Source organism: Pan troglodytes, chromosome 18, assembly GCF_028858775.2.
Source record: "Pan troglodytes isolate AG18354 chromosome 18, NHGRI_mPanTro3-v2.0_pri, whole genome shotgun sequence".
Taxonomy (NCBI): domain Eukaryota; kingdom Metazoa; phylum Chordata; class Mammalia; order Primates; family Hominidae; genus Pan; species Pan troglodytes.
Window position 1 is genome coordinate 51122491 of NC_072416.2, and position 15602 is coordinate 51138092.

Consider the following 15602-nt stretch of genomic DNA (forward strand, 5'->3'; position numbering starts at 1 on the left):
TGATGAGTCTTTTTTCTCTTGCCACTTTCAAGATTCTCTTTGTCTTTTGACAAATTGACTATAATGTGTTACGATGTGATCTCTTAGAATTTATCCTCCGCGGAGTTTGGTGAGCTTCTTGGATATGTAGATTAATGTCTTTCATCAAATTTGGGGAGTTTGGGGCCATTATTTCCTCAAATAGTCTTTCTGCCCTTTTCTCTCTCTCCTTCTTCTGGGATGCCCACAATGTATATTTTATTCTCTTGATTTTGTCTCATAGGTTTTTTTAGGCTTGATTCACTTTTCTTCTTCATTTTTCTTTCTTTTTCTTTTTCTTTTTCTTTTCCCTCCCCTCCCCTCCCCCCCTCCCCTCCCTTTCCTCTCCTTGTCCTGTCCTTTCCTTGTCCTGTCCTTTTCTGATGGAGTATTGCTCTGTCACCCAGGCTGGAGTACAGTGGCATGATGTCAGCTCACTGCAAACTCTGCCTCTCGGGTTCAAGTGATTCTCCTGCCTCAGCCTCTCCCAAGTAGCTGGGATTACAGGCGCCTGCCATCATGTCGGGCTAGTTTTTATATTTTTTTAGTAGAGACGGGGTTTCACCATGTTGACCAGGTTGGTCTCGAACTCCTGACTTCAGGTGATCCACCTGCCTTAGACTCCCAGAGTGCTGGGATTACAGGCGTGAGACACCACGTCCAGCCTCTTCATTATTTTTTTCTTTGTGATCCTCATATTGGAGAATCTGGTAATTTCAATTCTTCTATCTTCAAGTCTTCAAGTTTGCTGATTATTTCTTCGGTTTGCTCAAATCTCCTGTTGAACAACGATAATGAATTTTTTATTTCGGGTATTGTACTTTTCAGCTGTAGAATTTCTATCTTGTTACTTTTAAGATGTTCTATTTCTGTATTGATATTCTTATTTTATTCATATGCTGTTTTCCTGGTTTACTTTCATTCTTGGGCCATGGTTTCCTTTAGCTCTTTGATCATATCTAAGACACTTGATTTCAAGTTTTTGACCATCAAATCTAATGGACTTTCTAAGGGACAATTTCTGTCAACTTTTTTCTTCCTTTGGATGGGCTTTCTTATTCTTTGTATGCGTTCAGGGTATGTGTGTGTGTGTGTGTGTGATTGTGGGCAGGGGTGCACATACACACGTGTGTGTGCATATGTGTGTGAGAAAACCAGACCATTTGATACTGTGATGTGCTAACTTCAGAAATAAGATTTACCCCCTCCCTTAGCATTTGCTCTTCTTGATTGTTGAAGGCTGGAGTCATTCATTTAGACACTTTTCAAACTATTTTCAGTAGTGACTATATTGGTTGTTGTCTGAGGTTACTGAAGCCTGTATTACTTAGGTTTGTGTTTAGCCAGTGTTTTAATACAGATTTCCTTGAATGCTGGGAGTATTTTCTTTTCAGCATTCTCTTGGTTGTTATAAATATTTGACTGTTTTCCAGAGTTCTGATAAAGTTGGTTCTGACACTTCCTGCTTGTTTTTGGTGTTTCTGTGGAGAGACAGGTGTTTGGAGCTGTCTACTCTGTCATTTTGCTGGCATCACTCTCTCATGCTTGGCTTTTTAGTGACCTGAGGAGGCCATTGTGGCTGAAGCAAGGGGGTGAGCAAGAGAGAAGTGCAGCCAGAGCTGAGGGCAGAGAGCTGTTCTGGTGGTGGTGCAGGGCCGTGCTTACAAGTCATAGTAAGGATTTCAGTTTTTCATGTGAGTGACATAAAGAGTCATTGGAGGGTTGTGAGCAGAGGAGTGTCCTGAATTAACTTGCATTTTAATGAGATCACTGTTTTGAAACAGGGCAAGGTAAATAGCAGGCTGTTAGTTGCCAATCAAGTGTCCAAGATGAGAAGTCAAGTAGTTTATTAGGTAAATGGGTCTAGATTTAAGGTAGTGATATATAATTAATAGATGTAAGTTAGGGAATTGCCAATATAGAGATTTTATTTAAAACCTTGAGATTGGATGAAATCACCTTGGAAGTGATTATAGATAGAAAAGAGAAGAGGTTGGAGTCCTCAACATTTGTAGATTGTAGATTGAAATCTGTAAAAAGAGAATGAGAATGAGAATGAACACTCAGAAAAGTAGGAGAGAAACCAAGTGAATACCATATATAACAATTAAATGAAGTTAAGTGTTTCAAGGAGGATTCCATGATAACTACATCAAATGCTGCTGATAGGTAGTGTTAGATGAGACGTGAAAAACGACCCTTGTATTTCGTTATGTGAAGGTCCGTATGCCCTCAGGTCAGTTTGGTGAGATGATGGGAATAAAACAATTTCAAGAGAGAATGGCAACAAGTAAATTGAAGACAATAAACCTAAACAGATTCCTCAAGTTTGTTGTAAAGAGGAAGAAAGAAGGGGGAGGAAATTGAAAGGATAATAAATGGGATCAAGAGAGGGGATATTTGAAGATGAGAGAAATAGCAGCTTGTTTGTATACAGATGAGAATGGGACAAATTGATGACTCAGAAGAGAAGAAAGAATTACTGGGGCAATGCCTTTGAGTAGGCAAGTAGGTGGGGAAGGAAGGCAGAGGAAGGAGAGTTTTAATTTTTTATTGCTTATTACAAGAATCAAACATTTTCCAACTTAAATGTAAAACAGTGGAGGAAACTTTTTAAAAGTAATTTCCTTGGTTTTTTCTTCGTTTGTTTTGGAGACAGGGCCTCTCTCTGTTACCCAGGCTAGAGTGTAGTGGCTTAATCATGGCTCACTGCAGCCTCAATCTCTCAGGCTCAAGCGATCCTCCCACCTCAGCCCCCCAAATAGCTGGGACTACAGGAATGCACTATGCCTGGCTAATTTTTTTTTTTTTTTTTTTTTTGTAGAGAGAAGGGTCTCATTTTGTTACCTAGGCTGGTCTCGAACTCCTGGGCTTAAGCATTCCTCCCACTTCAGCCTCCCAAAGTGCTGGGATTACAGGTGTGAGCCACTGCACCTTGCCAATTTCCAGATTTATTTATGATATGATTGAGGAAAGCTGATCAGAAATACTTCAGCTTGTAGGTAGGAAACACAGTTATTCTGGCATGTGAGTATCTGTGTGCTAGCTGGTAAGGTGCCCAGGAAAGGGGAGATCAGATCAAATAATGAATATACAACTGAATGGAAAGAGTACAAGTCCTTACCTGCTTTAATCCTTACTGGATACAGAGTTAATCAGTTCTTGTTACCTTTTAAAGGGCTAGCCCTAAATAATTAAGGGACAATATTGAATTCATATTAATTTAATATTAACACCCTTTCAATTGATATTTATTACTCAAAAGTATCTGGGCTTCCTAATTTTTTGATAAAAAGTAAGAATTCTAGATATCCTAAATTTAAATTTTCAAATTTCACTAATGTTTTACTAATATTTCCTGAGCTGTGACATTCTAAAGCTGACTGTTCCTCAAACCAAACATCACTTACTATTATTACTGATTATAAAAACATCTTGCTTTTGTATGGAAAACATTTTAATATGCATTGTATCACTTAATCATTGTATCAAGTATGTAGGATAGGCAGAGGGTTTTGTTGATTCTTTAGTTTTTATATTTCTTCAGGTCCCTAATATTAAGGAGCTTTGTGGATGATACTATGCATCTTCTAGAGAAGCAGTCCTCAACCTTTTTGGCACCAGGGACCGGTTTCGTGGATGGGGTAGGGAAATGGGGTGTGGTGGATGGAGGGAGATGATTTCAGGATGAAACTGTTCCACCTCAGGCATTAATTAGATTCTTATAAGGGAGCACAGCCTAGATCACTTACATATGCAGTTCACGATAGGGTTCGGGCTGCTATGAGAATCTAATGCTGCCGCTGATGTGACAGGAGGCGGAGCTCAGGCAGTAATGCTGGCTGACCTGCTGCTCACCTCCTGCTGTGCAGCCTGGTTTCTAACAGGCCACGCACCCATTCCATCTGCAGCCTGGGGTTTTGGGACCCCTGTTCTAGAGTTGTCATTTGTGACAGAGTCAGTAAAAATCATTTCAGTAAATTTTGAAGTTTTAAATTTTGATTGATTAAAATGATCTTGATAGCTTACCCTGTCTCAAAAAAATTTTTTTTCCTGAGTCATTTAAAAATATGTCTACTCTAGAGTTCTTATTTATTTTAAAATTTTTCCAGCGCTTAATTTTTACTTATATTACTAGCTTATTTTAACATTGTTATAAGTTTCAAAGTTGTATTAGATAGATAAAATATTTTCTTTGAGAAGACACAGACTTCCACTGTAACTTAAATCATCCAAAGTAACTTCACCTACTTAATTTTTTCTCAGAAAGATCTACCTTGCAAATACTTGCCAAGTAAAATTAGTTGGTAATTAGATTGAATAAAATCAGTTTTTTTTTTTTTTTGAGACAGTGTCTCACTCTGTTGCCTAGGCTGGAGTGCAGTGGCACAATTATGGCTCACTGCAGCCTCAACCTCTCAGGCTCAAGCAGTCCTCCCACCTCAGCCTCCCAGGTAGCTGAGACTACAGGTACACACCACCATGGCCGAGTAGTTTTGAAATTTTTTCTGAGATGGGTGTCACTCTTGTTGCCCGGGCTGGTCTCAAACTCCTGGGCTCAAATGATCCTCCTTATCTAAAAGATACAACAGAAAATTAGAAGTTTCAAAATAATTTTACTTATATAATTTTTATTCTTAAAGTAGCTTTATTGAGATATAATTCAGATACCATACAATTCATTCATCTAAAGTGTATATTTAGTGGCTTTTAGCATACTCAGAGTTGTTTATCCATTACCATAACCAATTTTAGAGCATTTTCATTACCCCCAAAAGAAATCCCATAACCTGTAGCTATCACTCACCAATCACCAGTCCTTTCTACCCACCCACCATGCCACCAGCTCTAGGTGACCCACTAATCTATTTTCTCTCTATATATACTTGCCTACTTTTGACATTTTATATAAATCGAGTCATATAATATGTGGTATTTTGTGACTGACCTCTTTCACTTAGCATAATGTTTTCAGAGTTCATTTTTGTTGTAGCATGTATCAGTACTTAATTTCTCTTTATTGTTTTTGTTCCTTTTTTTCTAGGATTTTGACACTTCATGACATGTCATTATTTAGAGCAATAATGAATATTGACCTGTTTTGGATTAGTTGATGACCTTCGGAAATGATCCAATAATATCTACTATAGAGAAGCTGAATATACTCCATTTGGAGTGAACAGCCCGGATTGTTACAGAATTTTCAAGATGACAGATCCAATGATGGACTTTTTTGATGATGCCAATCTTTTTGGTGAGACCTTAGAAGGTTTGTCAGATGATGCATTTGTACAACCAGGACCTGTTTCACTAGTTGATGAATTGAATTTGGGTGCAGAATTTGAACCGTTGCACATAGATTCACTGAACCATGTTCAAGGTACTCCAACACATCAGAAGATGACTGATTTTGAACAGTTAAATCAATTTGATTCAATAAAATTTCACCATGTTAATCAATCTTTTGGTAGCCCAGCTGAACATGTGTTATCTCCACACTCTCAGTTTAATTGTTCTCCAATCCATCCCCAAAACCAACCCAATGGTTTGTTTCCAGATGTATCAGATGGCAGTCCAATGTGGGGCCATCAGACAGCTACTACCATTTCAAATCAAAATGGATCTCCTTTTCACCAACAAGGACATTCACACTCTATGCATCAAAATAAAAGCTTTGTGGCACACCATGACTTTGCCTTATTTCAGGCCAATGAACAACAAACACAGTGTACTTCACTACGCTCACAACAAAACAGAAATAATCTCAACCCAGGGCAGAATTCTCTTAGCCAGTCTAAAAATTTTATGAATGTTTCTGGTCCACATAGAGTCAATGTTAACCACCCACCACAGATGACTAATGCATCTAATTCACAACAGTCTATTTCAATGCAGCAATTTTCTCAAACGTCGAATCCTTCAGCACACTTCCACAAGTGTAGCAGTCATCAAGAAGGAAATTTTAATGGACCTTCCCCAAATATGACTTCTTGTTCTGTCAGTAATTCACAGCAATTTTCTTCACATTATTCCTTTTCCAGTAATCATATATCACCAAACAGTCTACTTCAGTCCTCTGCAGTTCTTGCATCTAATCATACAAATCAGACTTTATCTGATTTTACTGGAAGTAATTCCTTTTCACCTCATAGAGGAATCAAGCAAGAATCTACTCAGCATATCCTAAACCCCAATACATCATTGAATTCAAATAATTTCCAAATATTGCATTCATCACATCCTCAGGGTAATTATAGCAATTCAAAATTATCTCCTGTGCACATGAACTTCCCAGATCCTGTTGACTCAGGAACTCAAATGGGCCATTTCAATGATCATGTAGAAACTAATGGCTTTTCATCTTTAGAAGAGAATTTACTTCATCAAGTGGAATCTCAAACTGAGCCATTCACAGGACTTGACCCCGAGGACCTCCTTCAGGAGGGTCTTCTTCCTCACTTTGATGAGTCAACATTTGGACAAGATAATTCAAGTCACATTTTAGATCATGACCTTGATCGGCAGTTTACTTCGCATCTGGTAACACGGCCTTCTGATATGGCTCAGACTCAGTTGCAAAGTCAGGCTCGGAGTTGGCATTCATCATTTTCTAATCATCAACATTTACATGACAGAAATCACCTATGTTTACAGCGACAGGTATGTAGCTCTTTGCTTTTATTTTGGAGATTTGGGGGTAGGGCGGACTGTTAGTCATTGGGTTAATTTTATATGAAACATAGTCAAGATTTCTCAAACTTGGTAATTCCATTAAGTGAACATACATATTTTGATATAGGTTTATATTGTTTTACAAGTCTTGTATTGAAAGTGATTCACTGATATGCTCAAAGCAATAGATTAGCTTCTATATTTAGAAAATTATAAGGTGTTAAGACTTCTTTTGTGATGTTTATGAATACCTTTGAGAGAAAGTTATTTTATCAAAAACAACTTAATAATCATAATTAAAAGGGAAAAACCAGACTGGGAAAATTTTATTGCAAATACAATTAACATTGAGTTAATATTCCTATAAAAAGCTTTATAAATTAGCAAACTTTTAAGACCTCAGTTGATAACTAGATAAAACATATAAGCTGAAATTCACAAAAAGGAAATTAAATTAGTAAACAAAACCAGAATAATATGCAGCTTTAATAATAAAAAATAAATTTAGAATGGTTTTATTTTTACCTATTAGAAAAACATGTTAAATGTTAATGCTTAATGCTGACAAATTTATGCTGAAATTGATACCTACATGGCTTTGTTAATTGATGCAAATATTTTGAAAAGCAATTTGGTACTAGATTAAAGAATATAAAAATTCTCCATTTTAATAACATAGCAGAAGTATATACCCAAAGATATTTGTCTTAATATACTTACAAGGGACAGCTGAAAAAAGCATAGCTCATTATTGTAATCACGATAGACCATAGGCACTAAAAAGATTTTGAACACTAACATTGAGAATATGTTAATGATGGAGAAAAGAGCGTAATTCAAAATTAAGATCACAGTAAAGCAAGGTTAAGAGTGTGGCCTTTGGTACCAGACTACCTGGTTTAGAATTGTGGGTCCTGTTACTTACTAGTTGGGTGACTTTGACTTAGATAATTTCCGTGCGTCTCTTTTTCCTCATCTTTAAAATGTGAAATAATAAAGGATTAATAGATTTATAACATGTAAACATGCTTAGACTATGCCTAGCATATAGTTAGAAATTAATACTTTTTTTTGTTTTTTTTAAATTTTTCTTTTGAGACAGGGTCTCACTCTATCACCCAGTTTGAAGTGCAGTGGCACCATCAGGGCTCACTGCAGCCTCAACCTCCCTGGGCTCAGGTGATCCTCCTGCCTCAGCCTCCTGGGTAGCTGGGACTATAGGCATGTGCCACCATGCCTGGCTTTTTTTGTATTTTTGTAAAGATGTGATCTTGCCATGTTGCCTGGGCTAATCTTGAGCTCCTGTGCTCAACCAGTCCACTCTCCTCGGCCTCCCAAAGTGCTGGGATTATAGACGTGAGACACTCTGCCCAGTCTTAAGTGTTTTTATTAATTATACTTTTTTTCATAGTAGTATGAAAATATGTATATGGGCCAGTTATGTTAGCTTATGCCTGTAATCCCAGCACTTTGGGAGATTGAGGTGAGAGGATTGCTTGAGACCAGGAATTCCAGACCAGCCTGGGCCATGTAACGATACTCTGTCTCTACAATAAATACATTTTTAAAAAATTAGCCAGGTGTGATGGTGCACTCCTGTAGTCCCAGCTACTCAAGAGGCTGAGGTGAGCAGATAGCTCAAACCCAGGAGTTCCAGGCTGAGGTAAGCCATGATCACACCACTGCCAGTCTAGGCATTAGAATCAGACCCTCTGAGAAAAAAAGAAAATTTGCATATGAAAAAAATACCAGAAGAAAATAGGTTTAAGTAGTGCAGTTTTTCCCTTACTTTCTACAATTTTGTCGTGAACATATTACTTTTATAATAAAAAATTAATGTAATATTTTATGTTTTTAAAAATTCTCTTGTTAAATTAAGGATTCATAAAATGCTTCAATACCTTGGTTACCTGTGAGATTCTGTGGACAATGAAATATACCAAAGTTCTTGAAATTAAATATTTAGGGATCCATTTTTCATTTTAAAGCCTTGAAGTATTTGAAAAAGAAAAAATCTTTGTCTTTCCCATTGGATTGACTTTAGTTCTATTTCTTTTTTCCTTTTTTGAGGAGTCTCACTCTGTCTCCCAGGCTAGAGTGCACTGACACAATTTCCACTCACTGCAACCTCCGCCTCCCAGGTTCAAGTGATTCTCCTCCCTCAGCCTCCTGAGTAGCTGGGATTATAGGTGTGTGCCACTATGCCCAGCTAATTTTTGTATTTTCAGTAGAGACGGGGTTTCAGCATGTTGGCCAGGCTGATCGCTGGTCTTGAACTCCTGACCTCAGGTGATCCACCGGCCTTGACCTCCCAAAGTACTGGCATTACAGGCGTGAGCCACCATGCCCGGCCACTTTAGTTCTATTTCAGAACGATATTTCAGCATATTTTTTGAAATGTCTAGGGAGATGTAGAAACATTTAAAAGACACTTATAAACCCTCCATGTCCCCCTCTTTTTATGACATGAGTTGAGTATTGTGATTTTGCTCCCCCTACTGGAGGAAGATCAAGCATCTCAGAAGGACCCTGGGAAAACTCTCCACTGATTGAACTTAGGTGCATCTATCTACTTTGTATGTAGGTTTCTGACTAGTTTGACCAATCATTTTTGTCCAGTGTATACTTGAAATTATGAGAGCTTATTGATTTATTTTTAAACATTTTATTCTTCTAAGACTTTATCATTTTGATTCATGTTTTTTTGTTGCTTTTGCTTTGTTTTTTAATTAATGCATTTCTAAACATGTTTCCCGGGCTTTAAAAAGTAGTAAGGACTCCTTTTTATAGATTTGGAATGAATGGAGGATAATTATAAATAACTAAAGCAGTCTCTAATGCTAGCATGTAGATAGAGAGCACTCCATCTGAGAGAAGTTATTTTCAGACCTACCTTAAATCATCTTATTCTACACTGATAAATACGGTTTTAAGTCACTCACTTTTTTGTTTCAGTTTTTTTTTCTTGTTTTGTTAACTTGTTCTTTTTTCACATGTCCAAAAACTGATAAAGGGCAGTTTGTTTGGAATTCTTTTTTGACTTATTGAAAGTCTATTCTCGGCCAGGCGCAGTGGCTCACGCCTGTAATCCCAGAATTTTGGGAGGCCGCGGCGGGTGGATCACCTGAGGTCAGGAGTTCAAGACCAGCCTGGCCAACATGGTGAAACCCCGTCTCTACTAAAAATACAAAAATTAGCTGGGCGTGGTGGCCCATGCCTGTAATCCCAGCTACTTGGGAAGCTGAGGCAGGAGAATCGCTTGAACCCGGGAGGCTGAGGTTGTGATGAGCCAAGATCACACCATTGCATTCCAGCCTGGGCAACAGAGCAAGACTCTGTCTCAAAACAAAAAAAGAAAAGAAAGTCTGTTCTCGACCAGGTGCCATGGTTTATGCCTGTAATCCCAACACTTTGAGAGGTTGAGACAAGAGGATGAGTTGAGCCTGAGAGTTTGAGGCTGCAGTGAGCTATGATTGTGTTGCTCCACTTACCAGCCTGGGTAATAGTGAGACCCTGTCTCAAAAAAAGGAAAAGAAAAAAGAAAAAAACACTCTGTTCTCAAGTTTCCTATTACTTCTTAGTTTAAACAGTGATATTTGGGATTCGTTGATTGTGAGAGTGAAAAAGAGAGATGGATTGGTAGAGAGGATTATTATGATTATTGTATGTTGCATATCAGTTTTATATGTACTGAATTATAGGTCACACATCTTAAATATATGAAATGCAAATGACTTAATATGTGGAATTCATGACAAATTTTGACAGAGCATAGACTTTTTTACCTATATAATTTTTGCATGTTCTGTATAGTTATGGTACTACATAGCTGAAATGTTATATTAATAAGGAGTTCTTATATTATTATGATGCTTCCACAGGTTCTATGGAAAGAAATTTTTTTCTGGGTTCTTTGTTGGGCTTCTTTAACTCTCTTAATTGTAGTAATTTCATTTTAGACTAAATTAACATCACTACATGTGTATAAAAGTTAACAGATTTAAACATAATGAAGTGGCATAATTTTTTAGTTTATGAAAAATAATTTTGAGGTACGTTTTGTTAGAGCCAAAACAAGACATTCTTTAACCTACTGTTTAAAAAACCATGGATGACAATCTATTTAGAATTCTAGAACGCTTTAGTGAGAATGTTGAATATTTAAAGAATATTTCTAAGCCTTGCTTTTTTCTTTCTTTTTTGTTTTTGAGATGGTCTCACTCTGTCACCCTGGTTGGAGTGCAGTGGTAGATCTCAGCTTACTGCAACCTCTGCCTCCTGGGCTTAAGCAATCCTCCCGCCTCAGCTTCCCAAGCAGCTTGGCACCACAGGCACGCACCACCATGCCCCACTAATTTTTGTATTTTTTTGTAGAGATGGGGTTTTGCCATGTTGGCCAGCCTGGTCTCGAACTCCTGAGCTCAAGTGATCCACCTCAGCCTCCCAAAATGCTGGGATTACAGGTGTGAGCCACTGTGCCTGACCCAGCCTTGCTTTTTTAAATTTCCCAACTATAGTGGGGTGATTGTAGATATCATTTCAAATATCTCAGCGTACGCTAAACTATGTGTCAATTGTTAACAACAGTGAATATTGCTGATTTGACTCTAGAATTTTACTGCTTAGAAAAGAGAGAGGAGCCAGGACACAGTGGGAAGAGAGGCCAGAGGGAGATGAAGAATAGTAGGGTTGTTGGGAGGAGGAAGAAAAAAGAAAAAAAGTGAGAAGCTATAGCAAGTGTTTCCAAATGTAAGTATGTACAAGACTAACATAGGGAAAATACTAGCTTATTTATCATCTCTAATTTTTGGAGCAAAGGAATTTTGAGAGAATAATACTCTGAACTTTTTATTGCTCTCATAACAAATATTTTCTGCTGTCTTTATAGCAGAATCTTTAGTTTTTGTCTTATTCTTGAAGTGGAAATAACATGTGGAGCACTGTGTGATCTCTCAATGTTTGTAAATTAAGTTTAGTGTAAAAATTCTGTGTAAGTGAAACATGTTATGAGGGGTGGCCGAACTGGCATTCAAAACAGGAAATAGAATTTTAAGATATACTCATACATAATGTTTTATTGCCTTTTGTATTTTGATAGATTTTGTACTTTATTACCTTGAATTATTATTTCTTTTCCTGAAGATAAATTTACATTACTTATAAACTTAAAAAAAACTTGTAAAAGAAAGATAGGTTTGAGCAGCACATATAAGGCTTTTTTTTTTTTTTTTTTTTTGGTGGGGGACAGGGTCTTTGTCACTCAGACTGGAGTGCAGTGGGGCGTGATCATGGCTCATTGCAGCCTCCATCTCCTGGACTCAAGCAGTTCTCCTGCCTGAGCCTCCCCTGTAGTGAGCCACCAAGCCTGGCTAACTTTTTTTATTTTTTGTGGAGACAAGGTCTCACTTTGTTGCCCAGGCTGGACTCAAACTTCTGGCCTCCAGCAATCCTCCCACCTCAGCCTACCAAGGTGCCTGACAAATTTAATAAATGGTTGTTATAAAAAAATTGGTATCAAAAATAATGTGAAGAATAAGTCGTTTGTAATATTATTACCAAAAGATAATCACTGTTGCTGTTGTGTTATGTAAGATTCCAGTGAGATCTCTTGTTTGTCCTTTTGCCATTTCCCATATACATATTTTTAATTTTTTATTTTTTGTTGAGACGGAGTTTCACTTTTGTTGCCCAGGCTAAAGTTCAATGATGTGATCTTGGCTCACCACAACCTCCACATCCCAGTTTCAAGCAATTCTCCTGCCTCAGCCTCCCAAATAGCTGGGATTACAGGAATGCGCCACCACGCCCGGCTAATTTTGTATTTTTAGTAGAGACAAGGTTTCTCCATGTTCGTCAGGCTGGTCTTGAACTACCGACCTCAGGTGATCTGCCTGCCTCGGCCTCCCAAAGTGCTGGGATTACAGGTGTGAGCCACTGTGCCTGGCCAATATTTTTGAATTTTAAAGAAACAAAATTGAGATCATATAGTTCACACTTTCTTGCAAATTGCTTTTTAACCTTCCAATGAATATGATGCATACATTTTCCATGGCATTAAGTATTTTTCTAAAAATGATTTTGAGTGGCTGAATAATTTGTAATGGTTTAGCAACCATTGTAATGTTGCTAAAGTTCCATATAAAAGTAAGATTATTACTGAGATCTGGAAAAATCTGAATCAAGGTGATTAAAATATCTTCATATTTTTATCACATATATTACTGTAATAATTGAATTTAAAGTAGAGGCATAGTAATAAAAAATTAGAATAGGTAAGACATATAGCATTTACATTGTGCCAAGCACTGTTCTGAATACTTAACATATGTTATCACATTGATCCATCACAACCATCCTTTTATTTGGATATGATTTTTTTCCTTCAATTTGCATGGTTGGAAACTGAGATACAGAGAAGTTAAGTAATAAACCCCAAGTCACACAGCCAGTAAATGGCCGTACTGGATTCAAACCCTATTTGACTCCATTATTTCTGGTCTTAACAACTTTCACTTTACTTAAAAGCATATTAATACATTGTAATATTTAACAATAATGTACTAAATGATTTCTTCCCTCTTCTGCCATTGAAAAATTAAAAACTGGCTTTAGAATCTTTAAGTGGCAAAGACCATGCCTCTCATGTTTTCTGGCTATATTCACAATCGTTTATCTATTAGCAGAGGAAGAACCAATGCGAAAAGAAAACAAACAAAAAAGCTCAACTAGGCCAGGCATGGCGGCTCACATCTGTAATCCCAGCACTTTGGGAGATGGAGGCAAGAGGATCACTTGAAGTCAGGAATTCAAGACCAGCCTGAGAAACCATAGTGAGATCCTGACTGTACAAATATATATTTTTTTAATTAGCTGGGAGTGATGGTGTGCACCTGTAGTCCTAGCTACTTAGGAGGCTGAGGCAGGAGGATCACCTGAGCCCAGGAGGTTGAGGCTGCCGTGAGCCAGGATTGTGCCACTGCACTCCAGCCTGGGTGATAGAGCAAGGCCCCGTCTCAAAAAACAAAAAACAACCATAACAACAAAAAACTAAGAAGTGTTCTGTTTTTTGTTTTTTTTGGAGGGGGGGGTTTGTTGTTGTTGTTTTTGAGACAGAGTCTTGCTCTGTCACCCAGCCTGGAATGTAGTGGTGCAATCTCAGCTCATTGCAACCTCCACCTCCTGGGTTCGAGTGATTCTTGTGCCTCAGCCTCCCAGGTAGCTGGGATTACAGTCATGCACCACCACGCCTGGCTACTTTTTTGTATTTTTAGTAGAGACGGGGTTTCTCCATGTTGCCCAGGTTGGTCTCGAACTTCTGACCTCAAGTGATCTGCCCTTCTTGGCCTCCCAAAATGCTGGGATTACAGGCATGAGCCACCACTCCCAGCCATGTTCTGACATTTTTTATAAGATTATGTGTAAGATGATAGCAACAGATGCCCTAAAGGTAAATCCAATAATTATCTTCAAATATTTTGAAGGACTTTAGAGGTCATTATTAGGCCGTGTAAGTAGAAGTCACAGAAAAGCAGACTGTCATTTAATTTAAGGAAGAAGTTTCAAATAAACTTTTCACTGAAAGCAGGGAGATGGAATAGCTTAGATATGTCACAGAAAGAATTTCTGTAGCAGGTGGAAAATGGACTAAATTGGAAGGTTATTTCAACTCTTAAGATTCTATGGTTGTAATTTTAGGTTTTATTATAGGATATAACATTCATATTGCCTATTTAGCTCCTGAGTGACAATTACAAAAGATGAAGAAAGGTAAACACATGACAAGTCCTCCACTATCCAATTATGTCAGGAAATTATTTGTTATAGATGAATAAATTTTCCAGATAGATGGAATATATTTTAGCAAGACTCAAAAACTTTAATTACATGGATCTTTTCATTCCCCCCCCCCCCAGAAGGTAATGGTGGTGGTGGTAGAATGCTCTGTTAGAACAAGATGAAAATAATTTTAAAGGGAGGTCTCATATGTTTACATTTTTGACAGTTATTCTTAATACCTCCAGGAATTACCCTAACTTAATGTATTTGATTGAAATACATTAGACATTTGAAAATCATCTTAAGCAGAAAGAGTTAATTTTATATATATTAGTTATTATAAAAGAGAGGAAGACCTATATAAAACTAAAGCAAAGAATTTGATGTAGTTTGCTCACACCCAAGCTATTTGCTGTTTTTTTTTTTCCTAAGGTACTTTAGTTATAGCATACTATTTTTAAAAATGGTACCTTTTCCTAAGTCAAAAAAGCATCAGATATATGCACAATTAAAACACTTGTCACTCTACTTTTGCCCTAAGCAAAAAGAAGAAAAATGACTTATAAAATATTTAGATTGTCTCCTTGAATGATTAAAACTTTTATAAGGTACCATCCCTCTATTTTTCAGAATTTATTTAAATCTTTATGCATTTGGCATGGTATTACTTATAAAAGTTTCAAAATTCCTAATTGTCTGACTAAGCCAAAGCATAAAATAGAAATTCTGTCTAGGAATTTCTTTCAGTTGTTTTTTCACTTAAAGTGGACTACTTCTTGGGTTTGTTATTTCTGTCAGATCTTCTGTATTAAAATGTTCTATTTTAACTGGGAAATTATAGAATATTAGCTAGTTCTGAAATACATCCTAGTTATTAAACTATGTAGTATATTGTAGAAGAGTTAAGCTTTGTACTGCCTGTCAGGAATCAGAGTAACAGACATTCCTGTTGTTAACATTAGCTTTAAGGCTATTGACCTCTAGCATGCATACTTAAGGGTAAGAGGTGAACAGAAAGTAAATTCCAGGAGTGTGGAAAACCCAGCTGTTGGTGAGAAATTTGTGGATTAGTGCAGTATATGAAGAATGTGAGACTGCAGCCAAACTTCAAAATAGGTCTCAGAAAATTTTGTTGT

At 37.2% G+C, this 15602-nt stretch overlaps 1 protein-coding gene across 34 annotated transcripts in view; it reads left to right on the forward strand.

Annotated features, from left to right (window-relative positions):
- CHD9 (chromodomain helicase DNA binding protein 9) overlaps positions 1 to 15602 on the forward strand; it is a 272245-nt gene that overhangs the window by 95877 nt on the left and 160766 nt on the right. For 27 of the 34 annotated variants that reach the window (XR_010152345.1, XM_009430786.5, XM_054668389.2 and 24 more), the window contains one exon: positions 5063 to 6678. Coding sequence is in view for 33 of the 34 variants with exons in the window: in XM_009430786.5 (XP_009429061.2) it covers positions 5227 to 6678 (1452 nt within the window). In the remaining variant the exon portion in view is untranslated. Of the gene's footprint in view, positions 1 to 3565; positions 3663 to 5062; positions 6679 to 15602 lie in introns of all 34 variants that reach the window. The other 7 variants (XM_054668385.2, XM_063797111.1, XM_054668391.2 and 4 more) reach the window with 1 other exon arrangement.